The sequence below is a fragment of the Bacillus rossius genome, chromosome 1 (genome assembly GCF_032445375.1).
Source record: "Bacillus rossius redtenbacheri isolate Brsri chromosome 1, Brsri_v3, whole genome shotgun sequence".
NCBI lineage: Eukaryota > Metazoa > Arthropoda > Insecta > Phasmatodea > Bacillidae > Bacillus > Bacillus rossius.
The window spans coordinates 335189797-335208553 of record NC_086330.1 but is presented as its reverse complement, the minus strand read 5'-3'; the positions used below and the strand labels follow the sequence as shown (position 1 = coordinate 335208553).

General features: G+C 37.6%; 1 protein-coding gene across 1 annotated transcript; it reads right to left on the bottom strand.

Moving 5' to 3' along the window:
- Nucleotides 1-6257: 6257 nt before the first annotated feature.
- LOC134528083 (uncharacterized) lies at nucleotides 6258-17077 on the bottom strand. Its single transcript, XM_063361334.1, has 3 exons — nucleotides 16688-17077; nucleotides 9389-9580; nucleotides 6258-7082 (listed from the first exon to the last, which is right to left on the bottom strand). The coding sequence occupies exons 1-3, from the start codon at nucleotides 16740-16742 to the stop codon at nucleotides 6853-6855; spliced, it is 477 nt and encodes a 158-aa protein (XP_063217404.1). The 5' UTR covers nucleotides 16743-17077; the 3' UTR covers nucleotides 6258-6852.
- Nucleotides 17078-18757: the final 1680 nt, after the last annotated feature.

Below are 18757 nucleotides of genomic sequence, written 5' to 3'. Positions count from 1 at the left end.
CGCCAATCACAAGGAAGAAACCACAGGTACGGGTATTCCTCGTTGCAGTCTAATAGGCGTTCAGATCTTTTCGTGAAAAATGCCTGCCCATACCTATAAGGTTAGTTAATTATCATTTTTTTTATTATTGAGGAAGTCTACCTTCCAAAATATATGTTACAGGTAGAGACTCGGAAATTTCCTGGATTCGTCTGGCCACAGGGTGAAATACAAAGTACTAGGTATGCTCAACCCATGTTTGCTTTCCCATTGGTTGGACATTTTTATTTCTCTTTTATTGACACTATCTGATTCGCTTACTTCTCTCCTAGCTGGGCATCGTTGGCTCATGGCCGTAGAGGGGCGTGTCCAAATAACTGCGGTCCAATCATGAGCACGGTGCGATAGTGTGGGGGTTTGCGTCATAACTTGCTACTTCAAGAAATTTCCGTATCACTAGTTATAGTGTTATAGGTAGAGACCGAAAACATTCGCGGGTTCATTTCGTGATATGCTAAAATTCAAATAATTATACCGTTGTGCTGCTTCTGCTATTGGTTCACTGTTAATATGTAGGACTCTTGGCCAATTAGAGACCATTAGTCAAAAAAGTATCCAATCACAAGTTACCCACTTGAGACGCCTCAAAATTAAGCACCCAATGAACAGGCGCCGTTTGCCCAAGTAGGCAGAGGATCGTGTTGTCTATCCTGAAGGTCATTGAACCCGCGAATTTTTCTAGTCTCTAGTTATAGGTAATGCAACATAACAACTCTAATAACATATTTATATAATTTACATAATAATTTAAGCCAATGTGAAAGGAAAGTTTGTAGCCACCAAAAAATATTTTTATATTAGAACCCACTTGAAAATATTTCCCACAAGAACTTGTGCCTTGTTAAAAGCTATATACAGAGTGACTTCAATCCGGGAACAGTTGATATTTGAATAAATAAAAACACAGTTCAAAAAAATCTTTTTTTAGTTATATATATAGATGTATGTAGGTTTTTTTATAAAAAAATTGGTTGTCTGTAAAGTCGGTTTACGGAAGATAGTTTAACGTGACGTCATAACAAAACATTGATGAAATAATTGATCCAGAAGAAAAGGAAATATCATATTCGGCCTGAGACTGAGCCGTAATAGGTTTCTGCAACCAACCATTTAGGCATTAAAAATATTATATTCTTTGAGGAAGGAATTTTTTTTAATTTTTCTATCTTTTTCATGATAAAATCTACCTCTGCATACTTTTATGAATAAAATTGAATCATTTTTATTGAATTATCACTATTTTTATGGATACAAAGGAGTGAAATGAAATGTGCATTTGAATTAATAAATTTACTTTTATTTGCATTCATTAATTCAAATATATTTATTACTTTTGAAATGTTGCGTGCGCCGTATTTATTTTTACAAGTACAAAAAAAAATTTCGCAGTAGTCGGGTTTCGAACCGACAAACTTTAGTTCAAAAGTTAAGTACGCTAACCACACGCCCACGAGGCCGTACTATATACTGAAGTTTCAGATGTTATATATATGTTTGTAAAAATTTTGTTCACGGTAGGGGAATAATATTAACACGATTTTATAACAAATACGCATCCCAAATACACCAAACTTATTTATAATGTGTGACAATATTTTGAAAACTGCAACGTTACTGGTCTTTATTAGTATTATTATTATATTAATAATACTATTAGAATAATGAATGGGTTGATAAACATAAATAATTATTAATCTTACAATTACACATACAGAAGTAGGAAGAATATCAAGGATACGTACTTTTTATGTAATTTCTATGATAACCTATTATTTATTACCATAACACATATAGGTAGTAAATATTCCATAAAATGGTTAATTAAATTATTAATACAATTAACTTGAAATTCGTGACATGTATTTGATTAAGTATTTGCTGGATCAATTGCAGGAATTAAGGTCGGCACAGAAATACAAATTCAAGAGTTTATTAGTAAAGATTATTAAATCCTATAGCTTCCATTCACGGTGTAGGTTGTAGAGATTATAAATGTTGTTATATTTGAAGGTTCGATGAAAATTGATTATTATTACCACCGCTATTAACTCAGAGTCAGCTTCGAGAAACTATTAAATCGGACCACTGGTTTTTAAATTCTAATTTCCAAACTGAAAATGTTAAGGTTTTATACAATTTAAATGGATTTACTCAAAACCATATAATGTTTCTACTTGGTTGTAAATTCATGTGAGGACTGGATGAATTAACATGTATAAATGTCTAGGGTGATGTTCCAAATCACGTTCCTTACGACGCGAAAACGTATTTGCTAAATACGTGACTGAACTGTCAAATGATGTCATAATTAATACTCACAAAAACTATGTGACGTCTGGTGAATTATTTTAAATATATATAAGAACACTGAAGTTAAAACTTTCATGTTCAATCACCAAAATAAGTGGCGTATTGGTAAAAACCATACGATGAAGACGCCTTATTTTACATTCCCCTACTAACAATTATAATTTAATTAATCTCCCTGACCTGAACCGGCTGCTGATTGGTTGAAGAACATATAAAACATATGGCCTTCAGACAACAACTCGCGGCAAAGAACCAGGTAAGATATAATTAAATTTAAAAGAAAAATAATTAAGTTTAAAACATACTTGACCCAAAAATATTACAAACGTATTAAAAGTTTGTGCTGAAAACAAATACAATAACAAACAATATTATAGGTTAGTGTTCGAAAATAAATATCTTCAACTGTTATTATATCGTCGTACTGGAACAATTAGTGTTTGTAAAATATAGTCTGTAACTGTAAGCATACAAATGTGGAAAATAAACATAACATAATTAATTACTCTTAAATAAAAATAAATAATAATAAACAGAATTACTGTGTTGGAAATTTTGTTACCGCACAAAACATTATGCAAAAGATCCCGGGTGTAATTTTAATTATTATGTGTAACTGTAAAACACCATTGTTGGTTCAAAACGTATTTGAATTTTCAACATTACTTTTAAATAACCGTACCGATTGTGCTGAAAATCGGTGGACGATCGTTAAATTACATAATATTAATAATTCAAACGACGAAAATATGATTGAAAAGTCAAATCGATGGTTGTTCCAATCGACTGGAAGAGAGATGCCACGCATGCGTACAATGAGCATGAAGAGAGATGCCACGCATGCGTACAATGAGCAAACAGGATACATCCGTAGTGGGACATCCGTAGTGGGACACTTTTTCGTGCGTGCAGCCGGCGTTCATCGATTTATTAGACGTTGTCACGTCAAAAATATTAATCTTCACCGTGCACCAAATTATTAAATAATGTGAATACAATTTTTTCTACGCAATCATTAGTAACCCTACTAATGATAACAATTCAAAATAAAATAAAACATGCTTCACATTTAGAGGGAAAAACATATTTGGAAGAATTATGCAGCAAAATATTTGTAATCGGGTAAATTTGCTAACTTAACCAGTAATTTGAAAATATGGCTAATTAATGCAAATAACTTGCTAAGTTATCAAAGTGAATTTTTACAGTGTAAATATTCAAAGTAACCATATTAAAAAGTGTTGCTGCATAAGTCGTGCAAAGAAATGTTTCCCCAATAAAGTATAGTATGTTCGATTTTATTTTCAATTGTTATCAAAAGTGGAGTTATTTATGATTGCGTGGAAAAACATTTAATTCAAATTATCTAGTAATTTGAAGCAGGGTGGGGATTTGAAAACTTTTGAAAAAATGCCTATAATTCGAAAACCACGACATATTTTTTTTTTCATTCAAAGACGTAACTAATTGACATATCAACAGTCTGGGCTTGACATTGAGTTATCGGACATTCTATATAAAATCCACACTGCAAGTAGAGAACGAATATTTTGAAAATCCGAAACTCTTTCACAACAAGCTCTGTCGTCACCGCTTTATCTTATCAAACAATGTAAATTTAGGTCCGTGAAGAAAGCCCGAAGGCAAAAAAAAAGACTGTGTCTGTCCTTCACATTGCCAAACGGACGAGGAAAATTCACCAGCAATGACGTCACATGATAGCCTGAACAGTCCTTTACTTTGCTAAATTGTATGCGTTTATTTGCTACTCATTTGAAATAAGTAAGAGGGGAGATGATTTCGTGGATTCATTGGGTGACAAAGTAGACTTGAAGCACAAATGTTAATATTTTGACGCAACCTTGACAATATTGACCAGTTATAAACAAGGAGAAGTAGTTACCCAATAATGTGTAACCCGCGTAAGGGCGTAACTTTGTTACGAACCAGTGGGGAAGATGTATCCAGACTGGAATGAAATTAATCCGTGTAATTATCGTGGCTCTAAAAATATGTAGGGATTGGAAAAATTCGCGGGTATCAGTGACCTCCAGGATGGACTCCACAGTTCTACACACACTAATGCAAATGTCACCCACACATTAGCTGCTCTCTTGCGAGACTCCTAAGACGTCTCTATGAGACGGCTCGTGTGATTGGATAGAGATTTTTTTCGAGTGTTTCTCACAGGGCCCAGAGTCTTCGAGATGAGTGGTGAGCCAATAGCAGAAGCATTCCTGAACAGAAATATTAATGCCAAATGGCAGGTATTTGTAAATTTGTATATTTACATTAAAACAACTGTATCACTACAAAAATAGTGTTCGCAGTAATACTGGGTTCGGATTCTTACAAGGGAATTTATACTTTGTGCTGTCTCAGTACCTCCAATAGTCAAAGTTATTTGTGAACCGTTCCCTAAATAGCTTTCCAGTATTAACTGTGAACACTAATAAGCATAATAAAACAAAATAATTTTGAGTTATTGAATATTCTGTCATCTTTTCCATGGTTTAGAAAGTTTTGCTTAAATGAAACTTCAATTCAAATATAAAATTACGCACCAATTTTCGTAAGAAATACTCAGTTTTTCATAAATGCAAAAATAATCATAGCCATGTATTTAACAAAGTTACAATATCTTTCTTCTATTATTAAAAATCATTTCTTGGAAACTATTTCCAAAGGAATAATTTGTAAAGTACAGACATTTTTGTCTCTGTTATGTGTATAGTGATTTCACATTTTTTTGTTCTCAGTGCATGATATTATTAAGGTTTAAGTTTCTTAATTGAGACATGCAGAGGAGGTCTGTATTGTGAGATGTAAGAAGATCTCGGGCAGGGGCCACAAAAATGATTGTGTAAACGTAAATCGGATATCGTTAAGTATGAACGCCGCTTCCAATCAACAGACTGGCATTAAGAGGATCCGTTTATGAACGGCAGTAAAAAGGAAAGAATGGCTAGGCGTCATCCACTAAGTACGTAAAACTGATCAGGTACTCAATGGAGTCGGCATCTTTCAAGTAGTATGACTACGCATGTTCTGGTGCAAGTTTCAGTACGTGCTGGTATCTCGACTTTTGTGCCTGGGTCTGGACAATGTTGTAAATTGATGTTTTGAATGTAATCCGACATAATGTTTGCATTTTTTTTCCTAACCACCAAAGGTTCTCGTTTCCCTTAAAATGAATACAATTCTAAATTATAAAAATGTAAAAAAAAATTAATATTTCATTACTCAGGCTACACAACCATATTGGAACCACATTATGAGTATGCAAATATGTTTTATTAAATATATTTCCTAATTAGTTAAATGCAAAAATATGTATACACGCATTGACGAAGAGACTCAGAGTTCAGAAAGTAATTAAAATTAGCTATCAATAAAAAGTGGGAAAATTCTTTACCAATAAATGTCTTTAATCAAAACGTTTGAATATTATAAGGTGAAGATGAAGATAGTATTTTCTTAACACTTCATATTCACAGGATCCGTTTCCTAACTGACTACCTAACCCCCACCTCTTCTATAACTTATGATGCATTAAGTTTTGTAAACTATCATTAACATGCAGATTTTATACTAAAAGGGTTGTAATGGCTATACTAAAAAGTATTGCAGCTAATCCGAAAATTTTTAAATCGTGGTGATAACTTCATTAAAGCGTAACGAAAAGTATAAGTAAAGAAAAATTGTAACACTCCGAGAGTTGCAGAAAATGTAATGATCAGGGAGAGAGTTGTAACCTATAACTGCATTGCTATTTGGCACCATGTTTGTTCAACTTGTATTTTACGGCGACATCGAGCAATTGGTTACGGTGAGGCCTTGCTGCTGTGGATATGTTAACTGTACAATACACACACTATTCTGAACCTCTATAAAACATTACTATAAACTGAATTTAATTTTTTTTAATTTATTTCTTTTGAAAACATATCTAACACATAACCTGTAAAGAAACTGTACTGTATTAACATTAAAGCTAAAGTACCTTGACATGCACACCTATGTATAATTTTTATATATCAGGTTATTTGGCAAAAAACACAGATGACAGCAGTAGCGCTACCTGCAGCGCCATTACTGAGCTGACACATAACAAAAACAGGTCTTTGAAGTTTCACTTCTAACGTGCATAGCGACCACCACACACATATGAGTTTTATTTAATCGCAAAGTAACAGTCATAACCCGTTTCACTTCAACATGAAATCTTCTGCACCAGTTCCTCTTGGTAACACAGTTCGTCTTGGTAACACAAATATCCAAATTGATTCGCGTTTTAATACCGTCTCAAGTGTAAGAAAAGACTGAGTAAGTAGTAAAAAGTGTTCACACTAGTTGGAATGGACTATCTCATTTGGATCACAATTTCGGCACGTGGAACTCAAATTCAGCCCTTGGTTGACAGACCACGTAACAGGCCACAGCACTTAAGCAGCACATGTCCAGTTGTCCAGTCGTCCAGTTGTCCAGTCGTCCAGTCGTCCGTCACGCGGCGACGAAAAGCTGGAGCGTCAGCAGGACCGAAGAGCAGGCGATCGCGACGACGACGACGACGATCCCACTCGTCGCAGCGGCCCCGTTGCAGGCGTCCGAGTCGCAGGCGTGGCACTGCACGACGACGCCTACCTGTTCGGAGCGCAGCAACTTGCGGGCGATGTACCCCACCGCGCTGCAGAGCTTGGGCACCTTCGGGAAGCACATCTTGTACGAAGTATCTGCGGACACACAAGTTCATCACTGACTCCGTCTTATACAACTATGCAAGTGGCCACTTTCTGCTACTCCCTGGGAGTCGAGAAGGCCGAGGGTTAAAGAGACCAGACAGACTAAAAATTACAACTTATGTGAAGTATCCGAGGACACATGGAGGAAGACGCAAGTTCATATCTGACACCACTTGATACAACAACATTAGATCTATCGTTTTGCTCCTCAGGAGTCAAGAGAAGTGAAGTGGAAGTGTCCATACAAAAAAAAAAAGGCTGATATTACCTTCGGGAAGCACATTTGTTACAAGAATTTACGGAAACTTGGAGGAACCCAGCAGTTCATCACTGATTTCCTCTTATTCAACAATAATAAGTCACTCTTGTTTGCTACTCGGGATTCCAGAAGGCTGAGATGAAGTGTCTACACCAAAAGAAAAACAGTCGCTATATTACCTTCGAGAAACACATGTTGTACAAAGTATCTACAGACATGGGGGGAACCATTGGATTATTACTGATTTCCTCTGATGTACTAACATAAGGTCTCCTTTTTTTCCTCCTCATTGTCCACTTTTTTCTCATCTATCACTATGGAGCAGGGTGATGCATGCCAAGACAATTGAACTGTATTTACACAGACACTGGTTTGTAATCCCGATCCGTTCTGTCCTGATTTATATTTTCCATGGTTTGTCGATATCACTCCCTCTCAAGGGGGCGTATCCAGGGAGGGTGGCAAGGGAAAGGGGAAGTTGCATCCCACCACCCTCATCTCACCAAGGAGCAAGGATCAGAAGTTATAGAAAATTTGTAACAATTCCTCGCGAATAGGTACTCAGCAGGTGGCCACACCCTGCATGGTAACATGGTAACCGGGTGAAACTGTATTTATTTTCAGCTCATTGTCTGCGCCATGTTATTTAGACGCCCAAAATATTGACTGAAATTTAGAGTTTGCATAGTTAAAACAGTTTTAAATTAATGTATTTTATGAAAGTGACATTTTCACGACAGAGATTCTAATTCATACTTACTAACCCCAAGCACCACTTACGTAATGTTTGAGCGTGACAATGAGGTGATGGCGATTTAAGAACAGTGACTTACACTATGTCACAACGTGTCGCCTCCTGGCGATTCCTAATTTCATTAATATATTATTGATCAAACAATTTTTTTAGTCAATGAAGTTCTTCCTTTCATTATTGTATGGCATTATGGACGCTCTTCCCCCCATGAAAGAGGTTAAAATCCAAATAATACTCCCACCCCTTACCCCTACAGTTCTGCACCTCATGTTTTCGGCTGGATCTGCCCTTGTCGTCAGGAAATTTCTGGAATTGTACCTGATAATAGGCCACGGCCGACTCTACCCGCGATAACCTTACCTACGTCCCTCTAATGTTGCAGGAACCTAGATTTGTTTCAGAAGGACAAAGGCTACGTCCCTCTAATGTTGCAGGAACCTTGCAGTAATTCAGAAGGACAATGGCTACGTACCTCTAATGTTTGCAGGAACCTTGCAGTATGGCGGAAGGACAAAGGCTACGTCCCTCTAATGTTGCAGGAACCTTGCAGTGTGTCAGGAGGACAAAGGCTACGTCCCTCTAATGTTGCAGGAACCTTTCAGTGAGTCAGAAGGTCAAAAATGGGGTGTGACTGTGTCATGTACAGGCCATGTGTTGTAAGTGAATACGTGTAAGTAACAGGTAAAATTTTCTATACAAAATATAAAATATATTTTATGCATGTTATAATATTGTTTGAACACTAAGAAGTTCTCCTGTTTTCCATGTTTTTATTTTAACACCATACATATTCACTGTAACTATTTTACACTAATGTTATATATATATTTAATTGATATATTTTGACGAGAGCTGACGATTGAAACTGAAACGAATGTCGTAGCGTCTCCGAGTCAAAGGTTATTTTTAAATGGAAATCTCGAAATGCAGAAAAATGACCTCTAAATGAAGGCACTTTCCCCTCCACCGCGCGCGATGCGTCACAGTCCTCACTTAGCGTAACGAATTCTTTGATCCTTTAGCTATCCAGTGGTGTAATTAAATTTCGGATGGAGATGATAAGATATGCAGCTGCAACACCAAACTGTATCCCCCGAATTTGTTATCATTCTTTTTTTTTTTTAATTGCCTCCCACTATGGAAGCAATTTTAAAGACGTGTGGCCCCCGGGCCTTTTTTTTTTTTTATAGTTACCCAGGGTGAGTTGAGGACGCCTTCCTATTTGATCGGAAGGCGGGTTTCAGACGTGTTCACGTTAAAAATGCTAAGTTGCCCGGCACGTACCTCCGACGACGTGCTTGAGGCACATCATGGGCAGCAGCGACAGCAGCGGCGTGGCGAAGGGCACGGCGCCCGTCTCGCGCACCAGGTCCCTCACGATGCCCTGGTGGCACTTGCGCAGCACCAGCCGCTCGTCCGAGCCGCAGCTGGCCGGGTCGCTCAGGCACGCCGACTCGAAGCACTGCAGCCCGCGGCCTGTCGGGCACGTGGGACTCACTCTCACAGACCCTCGAGCAGGCCCGTGGCCAGGATTATGTCATGTGCAACATCTTAGATCTCGGCATGCGGCGTTTGGCGGGAGTAACGGAACCACGGTGCTGCCAAGTTCACAACGACAAAGGAAAATTTTATATTAATACTGTTTCATGAATTTATACAACATAGACAGGGATTAAATGAAAATCGGGTCCAAAGCAAGGATTTAGTATATATATCTTTGACGTGACAACGTCTAATAAATCGATGAACGCCGGCTGCACGCACGAAAAAGTGTCCCACTACGGATGTCCCACTACGGATGTATCATGTTTGCTCATTGTACGCATGCGTGGCATCTCTCTTCCACTCGATTGGAACAACCATCGATTTGACTTTTCAATCATATTTTCGTAGTTTTAATTATTAATATTATGTAATTTAACGATCGTCCACCGATTTTCAGAACAATCGGTACGGTTATTTAAAAGTAATGTTGAAAATTCAAATACGTTTTGAACCAACAATGGTGTTTTACAGTTACACATAATAATTCAAATTACACCCGGGATCTTAGGCACAATGTTTTAAAAAATATTGTAACACATTATAAATAAGTTTGGTGTATTTGGGATGCGTATTTGTTATAAAATCGTGTTAATATTATACCCCTACCATGAACAAAGTTTATATATATATATATCGTCGTTGTCACGACAATACCTCCTATGTGTTGCAAATGTCAATTTTGAGGTTTTGGTGTCGATGGAAACAGGTTTGAATGTTCTATAACCTGAACGAAACCACCTGTCTGTATTTTTATAACCAAAGATTTGGGAACCATAAACTCATATCTCCTATGTGTAAGGTTGGATATAATGGCCATCAAAAAACCTCATATGTACTCCTTGTGCACATAAGAGATTTTGACTGTATTATCTATGGCGCTGTTACTTGGATATCGTCACATAGGAGGTCTTGTTTTCTCTATGTTTGTTTATAGCTGTGTTATTTTCTGATGAGAGAGCAAGCTGAACATAATGTTTCTGGCAATTATTGTTCTAAACTTCTAGGTAAGTGAATTAAAATATATAATTTTTTTAATGCAATGATTTAACTATTATAACATTTTGTTTTTGACAATGTGGCTTTTAAACACAGAATATAAAGGAATTTCATGTAACATTATTTGGGTTAGCAACTTGCAATAACCTTAACCAAAACAGGCAAAAACTGATTTTAATAGCCAAGCTAATTTTTTTAACAAAGCTTATTTTATTTATTTGTGTATTTATTATTGAAGTTATTATATTCCAGCAATTCTTAAGCAGATCTGGTTTGTTTTCTTTCAGTGCACAATGGTTAGCCGTGGAAGGAAAATTGTAGATCTGGTTTTGCAGCAGAAATTCACATTAATACTGGATGGTGAGCTTCTTGATGTTATTAATGAAGCCAGCAATTCGTCTGCTGTAAGAATCGTAGAAACTGCAGAAAGTAATGGTGTTGAAACTGTGGAATGTGATAATGCTGAAACTGTGGAATGTTATGATGCTGAAACAATGGAATTTGATAGTGCTGAAACTGGTGCTATATGCACATTACATGAAACTGTAGGTTCTCTCGTTTCTTGCAAACAAATCTCTAAGCCCCCTCAATCAGTCCTTGTCGGGGAAGACATTAATTCATGTGTAGACCTCTCAAACTGTACTAACATGGATGGTCACACCATCCATAATTTAGAGCCAGAAGCTAGTAATAGGAATCAGGAAAATGTATTTAATGTTGTAAATATTGACAGTACTGATAATTGTTATATATAGAGTACTGTGGAAAACATTGGAGAAGTGGTAGAAGTAAGCATGGCAATCATCACTGGAGTAAATGAAACTGAACTTGTTGTACCTTCTGAAATAGAATATATTAGATTACAAGAGTGTAGCTTAGGAGTGCAAGACTGTCAAAATGCTGAAGTTATTCCTTTACATACAGTTGATGTACAGTTTAATGAACAAGAAAGTTTGTGCAACAATGTGGTAATCCCACAAGATCATTCACAAGAAAATTCAGTTTCTGGAGGAGAAAATCCAGTAACAGATAGTAATCTAGACTGTCACAGTGAAGAAGAATCTAGCCTACAGGGAAAAGTTGAAGGAATTGTTAGTGTAAAAGAAAAGAATAAAGAAGAGGCACGAAAGAAAAGAGTAACAGGTTACAAAGTAATCGGCAAAAAAGTATCCCAAAGTGCGCCTAAAGAAGGAAGAGCTGTGAAAAATCGATGTAATCATAAAATTGTCAAGAAAAAGGGTCCGAGAACGTTCTGTTGCGCGATGGTTACAAAGGATGACAGGAAGCAAATATTTGAAACCTTTTGGGCAATGAAAACATGGGAAGAAAAAAGAGGATTTGTGAAAGGTCTAGTGAATACTCGTTCCATTCGTAGACGACGCAAAGGAAAGGATGGTGAGGATGAAAACAAGAAGAATGTGGGCCATGATATATTTGTGAACCTTGATAATGGGGAAAGAGTACGTGTTTGCCGTAAAATGTTCATCAACACTTTGGCTATTGGAGAAGATAGTTTCAAAAGGTGGACAGCAACCAATACGCCGAACATTCCACATTGCAATGGCCATGGCAACAATGGTAGAAACAAAACTAGTAATAGTAATACATCCAGGCAGAAGAAAAAGTATACTGATGTTCAGAGTGTGATAGCTTGGCTAGCTTTACTGCCGAAAGTTCCCAGCCATTATTGCAGACAGTCAACAAAAAAAACCTATGTTGAGCCAATTTTTCATTCAAAACGTCACATGCATAAAGTGTACACACAGTGGTGTCAAGATAACAACAGAAGTTCAGCTATTCGAACAATTTTTTGTGACACTTTAAAAGCAGAAAATATATCTATTCACAAGCCCAGAAAGGATCAATGTGATACCTGCATAAGTTATGAACAAGGAAATCTGTCACAGGATGATTACAATGCACACATTTTAAGGAAAGATCAGGCACTTATTGAAAAAAATTCACTAAAGGAAAGTGCAAGTGAATCCAAAAAGGTAACTATGGACCTTCAAAGTAAATTACTTTGTCCAATAAGTCTGGCATCATCTATGTATTATAAACAGAAGATGACAGTTCACAATTTCACCTTGTATGAACTTGGAAGTAAGCATGTTAGACTCTACGTGTGGCATGAAGCTGACGGAGGAGTGGGAGCAAATGAGTTCACATCGTCGATTATATTCTTGGTCAACCCAGCACAGTTAATTCCATGGTATTTATTTCCGATGGCTGCTGTAGTCAGAATCGGAATAAAGTACTTTCCACTGCTCTGTCTGATGCTGCAAGGTATAAAAATATAACAATTGAGCAGCTATACTTGCAAAAAGGGCATACGATGATGGAGGTTGACAATGTACATGCAACCCTGGAACATTACTTTAAACCTCCAATTTTTACACCATCTGACTATGTTTCTCGTATGCACTTGGCAAGGCATGAACAACCCTATGAGGTTAAAGTGGTCCATTATGACTTCTTCAAAAACTATTCTAGAATTGACTCTGTTTTGCCATCTATTAGACCAGGACACAAAGTAGGTGACAGAGTTGTCACAGACATCTGTAAAATTAAGTACTGCAATGGTGGCGAAATATTAATCAAAACAAACTTTACTCAGGATTGGGAATGCTTGCCTCATAGACGTCCGAGACTTGAAACCTTTAAAGGGTTGGAATATTTGTACACCTCTCAGTTACCAATAACTGAGTCAAAGTACAAAGATTTACAATCACTAAAATGCATCATGGATCGGGATTACCACAATTTCTACGATAATCTACCATACAAGCCAGAATCAAATAAACGCAAATGTATCGCTACAACCAGTGGTTCAGAGAATAATCGAGAAACGAGTACTGATGGAGGACTTCTTTCGCAGAAGAAGAACAAAAAGATATGCAAATAAATCAGTCAGAGAATAAAATGGAAGCAAGCAAGTAGGTACTACTCAAGAATCAAAAACAAAATGAAGTTATTTATGTTATTCGAAATGACACTATTTTCGGATTAGTCTTTTACGGGCAAATTTTTGGAGGTAAGAAGTGTATTATAGAAGATAGCGAGCGTGCTTTTACTTACTTTCCAAAAACATATTTTCACAAAACATTGCGTTGTGTGTCAGTGCTATAAGGTTTGTTGAATCTTGTGTTTAAGGGTTCAATTATACTAAAGTAAGTTACGTGTGATGGATTTTAAGATGATTGAATAGATAATCAGATAAATAATGGTAAAAAAATATATCCCATGTGATTTTTTTGTGAACAGTAATTACTCCTATGTGAGTGCAATTGCTCCCATGTGAGTTTTGGTGACCATTAATTTATTCTATGTGAATGAGGTGCATATATTTCTTAATCCCTGTGTTTATTTCTATAAATTATAATTAATTCTCATTAAATTTTGGTTGTCTATGAATGAGGTAATGCTCTTACTAACATAAATTATTTAATACATTATATTTTATAGTTACAAATCAGTTTTTTGACTCCAGTATAAAATTTGCTTTTGAACACACAGGAGATATTGTCGTGGCAACGACGATATATAACATTTGAAACGACATTATCTTAGTGTGGCCTCGTGGGCGTGTGGTTAGCGTACCTAATTCCTCATCTAAAAGTTGTCGTTGCGAATCCTGGCAGTTGCGAAATTTTTTTTATACTTGTAAAAATAAATATGGCGCACGCAACATTTCAAAAGTAATAAATATATTTGAATTAATGAATGCAAATAAAAGTAAATTTATTAATTCAATTGCACATTTCATTTCACTCCTTTGTATCCATACAAAATAGTGATAATTCAATGAAAGTGATTCAATTTTATTCATAAAAGTATGCAGAGGTAGATTTTATCATGCAAAAGATTGAATAATTAAAAAAAAAATTCTTCCTCAAAGAATGCCTAAATGGTTTGGTTGCAAAAACCTATTACGGCTCAGTCTCAGGCCGAATATGATATTTCCTTTTCTTCTGGATCAGTCATTTCATCAATGTTTTGTTATGACGTTGTCACGTTAAACTATCGTCCGTAAACCGACTTTACAGACAACCAATTTTTTTTTATGTAAGTTTTATTTTTAATTGAGTTTTAAAAGAAAAAATTCACATCAAAATATCAGGAATCTTTTAGAAGTTCAGCTTTTACACATAGTAATTTAAAAAAATGATTTTGCTTGCCAAAAAATATAACTGAACAATTTATGTTTTGTGTTTTATTTAGTTATTTTTAATACTTTTTATTAAGTCATTTGTTTGATGATTTTGTTAAAACAAGTCATAAATTCATATACGTATATAATTTAATACGTGAAACTCAAAAGTTAAGTTTGTATGAAATTCATCTTTATAAGTATTACGTGCGCAAAACGGCATTAAATTCACACTTCTTGGAAACCCAATTCCTTCCGCTTCTGTGTATCAGGCTTCTGTCTTCACTTGTTTTTTATGTGTAAAATCTTAGCTCTTGTTGAGAGTAATTTCGTGAATGCGAGGGAAGTAACGCGACGTAGATGTGTAACAATGGTGCTGCCATCTACACAAACACAAAGGGAGACGTTTTAGTATTATGTGTTAAATTAATTTTAAAAAGCTGAAAGTATTTTAATAAAATTTCTAGTAGAAAATCAGGTCCAAAGCCGGGGTTTAGAATTTTTTAAAGACTTTTTCGCTTTTATCGGAGCTGTTTCATAATAGTTAAATTTTCGGTCTGTTAATCTGATATTTCGATAGTATAGGTACGTAACGAAAGTCCTGCTCCGGCAGCGAACTATAACGGCGGGTGTGGAAAGTACGTGTGATTTGCATCCAGAAACGTAGTTGAAAACACTTTAGCGTATATTTATTGCTCTGCATTATTTAAAAATAATACATAGCTACGTTTAATTTCGTGTCGCTAATTGGCTGTAGGCCTACCGTATAATAGTGATGTCACTACACCAGATTCTTTAGTTGGTCGTTGGACACCAACCGTCGGCTTAAGATCAATTTTTTAAAGGCAAATTGGACAGCAAAAAAAGTTGCTAGCCTACAAAAAATTTACCAACGATATGTAAATATGTATATAAACTATCAATATTGTAGATTTTAGCTGCGCATTAAAGAATGCATACAAGGAGTATTTTCTGGAAAAGTGACAAAACACGACGACTAATGAAGCTTATTATAGCTACAAGCATTACAAAGTCTGAAGTAAGGGAAGAACTCATTCCTATGGTACCTTTCCCTAAATACGCCTCTGTATTAGTTACATGATTTAATTTTGAAAGCCGAAGTAGGTAACGATAAATCTAAATGATTAATTAAAACCTAATCCTAAATTACTTTCAAATAATATTTTTTTGTAAATATTAACAGTTTAAAAAACTGAATTCTTGCCGCGAGACGCGATGTTTTGAGCACCCGCTGCCATTGGCTAACTGGCAGCCAATCAAATGCCCTCCGGCTATCAGCTAAGTTCATCGTGCCCGAGCCTCAAGGCAGTCACGTAAATGCAAGTTAAATACAACCGCGGTAAGAGCTAGTAATCTGTCTCAAATTTGACAGTTTTCAAAAGAACTTAGTACTTGTGGTCTAAGTATCTTTCTGCCAGTGTTGGTTCTGTCAACAGTGTTCGTAAACAAACACCGTGCAAGTTTGCGAATGAGTATCACTGGTACTTTTCTTTCTTTTTTTTTTTTTAAGAAATGTCAAATTCGAGACAAGTCACGTGAAGCTGAGTCGGCTCCAGGGAAGAGCAAGCCGGGGAATTGCCCCAAACCCCCGCGCCGGTGGCAAGATTTCGTATTAGAAAAAAATTTCAAAGCCTCTATTGTAACGTATGATGTAATTATACCGAAAATGTGGTCTTAAGCATTTATAAAACTGACCCGAGGATAATAGTTTATCAGGAAAGAATATTAAATAAGATAATTGAGCAAAATCAAAGTTTCAGGTTGGGTTGAAAGATTTTGAAAGCGTGAATTTTTCAAAATTTCCGGGGGAGGACCTCCAAAAATCTAAACAGACCAGCCCCCCCCCAAGAGTGTAGGGCCACTACTGTCACCTGGATGCAGCGCGAGCAGAAGACACAGCAGCTGGAGCCCGGCTTGGGTCGGCATCCTCCCACGCAGCGGAACTCCGAGAGCTGTCGCTCGCAGCCGTCTGAGGCGACGTCGAGTGGTGACTGGCTCCCCGCGGTGAATCAGCAGCGGTCAGCCGTGTGTTTTCTTTCGCGGGGCGAGCAGCGCGAGCGAAGGCAAGACGCGGCCCCTGTTGGCGCGCTCGGCGGGAGCGTGATTCACTTCCGAGCGACAATCGCACATCCGGGGGGAAGCTTGCGGTCCGCACCTCGGGCGCGTGTGTTTTCCGATGCCCGCCTGGGCTGATCGCTGAAGGGCATGACGCGGAGTGCAGTGACGCAGATCCTGGCCAGCTGGTAGAGGCTGGATGCAAGACCACAGGCCAGACCACAGGCTCTCGAGTGTTGTCCGAGAGGTCCCAGAGATGTGACGGACCTGGTTAAGCGCCTCGTGATAGTTTACAATGACAAGGAAACGGAGACGTATCTCCCGGAACGGAGTTTCAGTAAATTCACGCACACGGAGAAAGAATGCTTACGTATTATAGCCAGGGGCGTAGCCAGGGAGGGGTTTTACGGGTTAACCCCCCCCCCCCCCCCCCCCCCCGTTAGCACCTAATCTTTAATTAATTTCTTATTCATCACTCAAACAAATTTCATATTAAAATTAATAAAATTTTTACCATTACAATATTTAAATTTAAGTACCGAAAACTGCTAAAATAGCACTATTTTACACCATAAAAATCCTAATTTTCCCGGGGGAGGACCCCCGGACCCCCCGCTTTAATACGGAGGGGGGGGGGGGGGGCGCTTGCTTCTTAACACCCCCCATACACAAATCCTGGCTACGCCACCGATTATAGCTCGGCAATGCTGAGCTCGTCCGTTTACGTTGCTCCGTGCGACCAATAGAAACCGAGTACTCAGCTGCGGTGGTATCCATGTTTCTTTATGTTCTGAATAAATTAAAAATTCTAGCGTTCTGTAATTACTTGAAAGTTTACTTTTTTACCTACGTTAATTCTGCCGGTTTTATAGTTTCAAAGCATGAATTTTTTTTTAATAGTTAAATTAATAATTCGTAACCTTCAAATGCAATCTCACTCGTTTATGTGATCCATCTCCGTTTCCGTGCCATTGTATAAGGGGCCTTAAGATGGGGATTCCTTTGGGTCCACAGCAAGTTAGCCTTATTAGGTTAAGGAGGAGTGGTTGGCAATGATGCTGGAATGGATTGCCTCAGCCTCTCATTGCAACAGCTCCTCTTAACACCTCAAAGTTGCCTTGAGATGAAATATCAATTTCCCTGTGGCTCTAAGGAGATCGTGTTGGTGGTGATCCAGCCCTCAGCAGGGAGTAGTTGACATCAAGTCCAGCACGTTAAACACAACATGCAGTTGTGACTGACAAACACCGCCTTCCTGGTCGACCCGGGTCGCAAAGACTGTAAGCTCTGGGGCGTCGGTATCCGAGGGGCTGGTACTTCGGGTCTCCCGTTCCCGAGGTTTTCCTTGTGAGCTGGACTGGGGCGGCTACGGTGCTTGAAGCCAGGGCGAAGGAGGTGCAATAGGTCGCGGGTTCGAGCCCCGAGATGGAGTGTCCTTCACTAAGGTTTCGAAAAACGAGAAAATGTGTTAGTCAGCCAGATGACTCCATACTGTGTTCCGCTTACGTGCGGGAAGTAGGTAAACTTAAGCAACAGGCAAAAATTAACAATTACAGATATTATACTTAGTTCCAAGCAAATTTGAGGGGGGGGGGGGGGGGGGGGAGAGAGACACCATACCGGTGAACTGATAACAATGTAGGCATTTAAAAAAACGTTCCGAAGTACAAATGATCGCTGAATCATTTATTATTCCAGACGCACGAGAATGGGTAAAATTGTACTCTAAAGCATGAGTGCGCAATACAAAATACGTAACATGCAGCTAACAAGAACGTAAGTTATTACCAATACAATAACTTCCACAGTATGAAACATGGCTTCAAAACTTCCTTTAACGGAATGCTTAATAAGATAAGTACGTTAAGTATGAGCCTGGCCCATTA

Coding starts and splice junctions, on each gene's coding strand:
- LOC134528083 (XM_063361334.1), bottom strand. CDS start 16,742: ATGCCGACCCAAGCCGGGCTCCAGCTGCTGTGTCTTCTGCTCGCGCTG. Junction 9,581..16,687: donor TCTGCTCGCGCTGCATCCAG/GTGACAGTAGTG, acceptor CGTGCCCGACAG/GCCGCGGGCTGCAGTGCTTC. Junction 7,083..9,388: donor CCTCAAGCACGTCGTCGGAG/GTACGTGCCGGG, acceptor GTGTGTCCGCAG/ATACTTCGTACAAGATGTGC.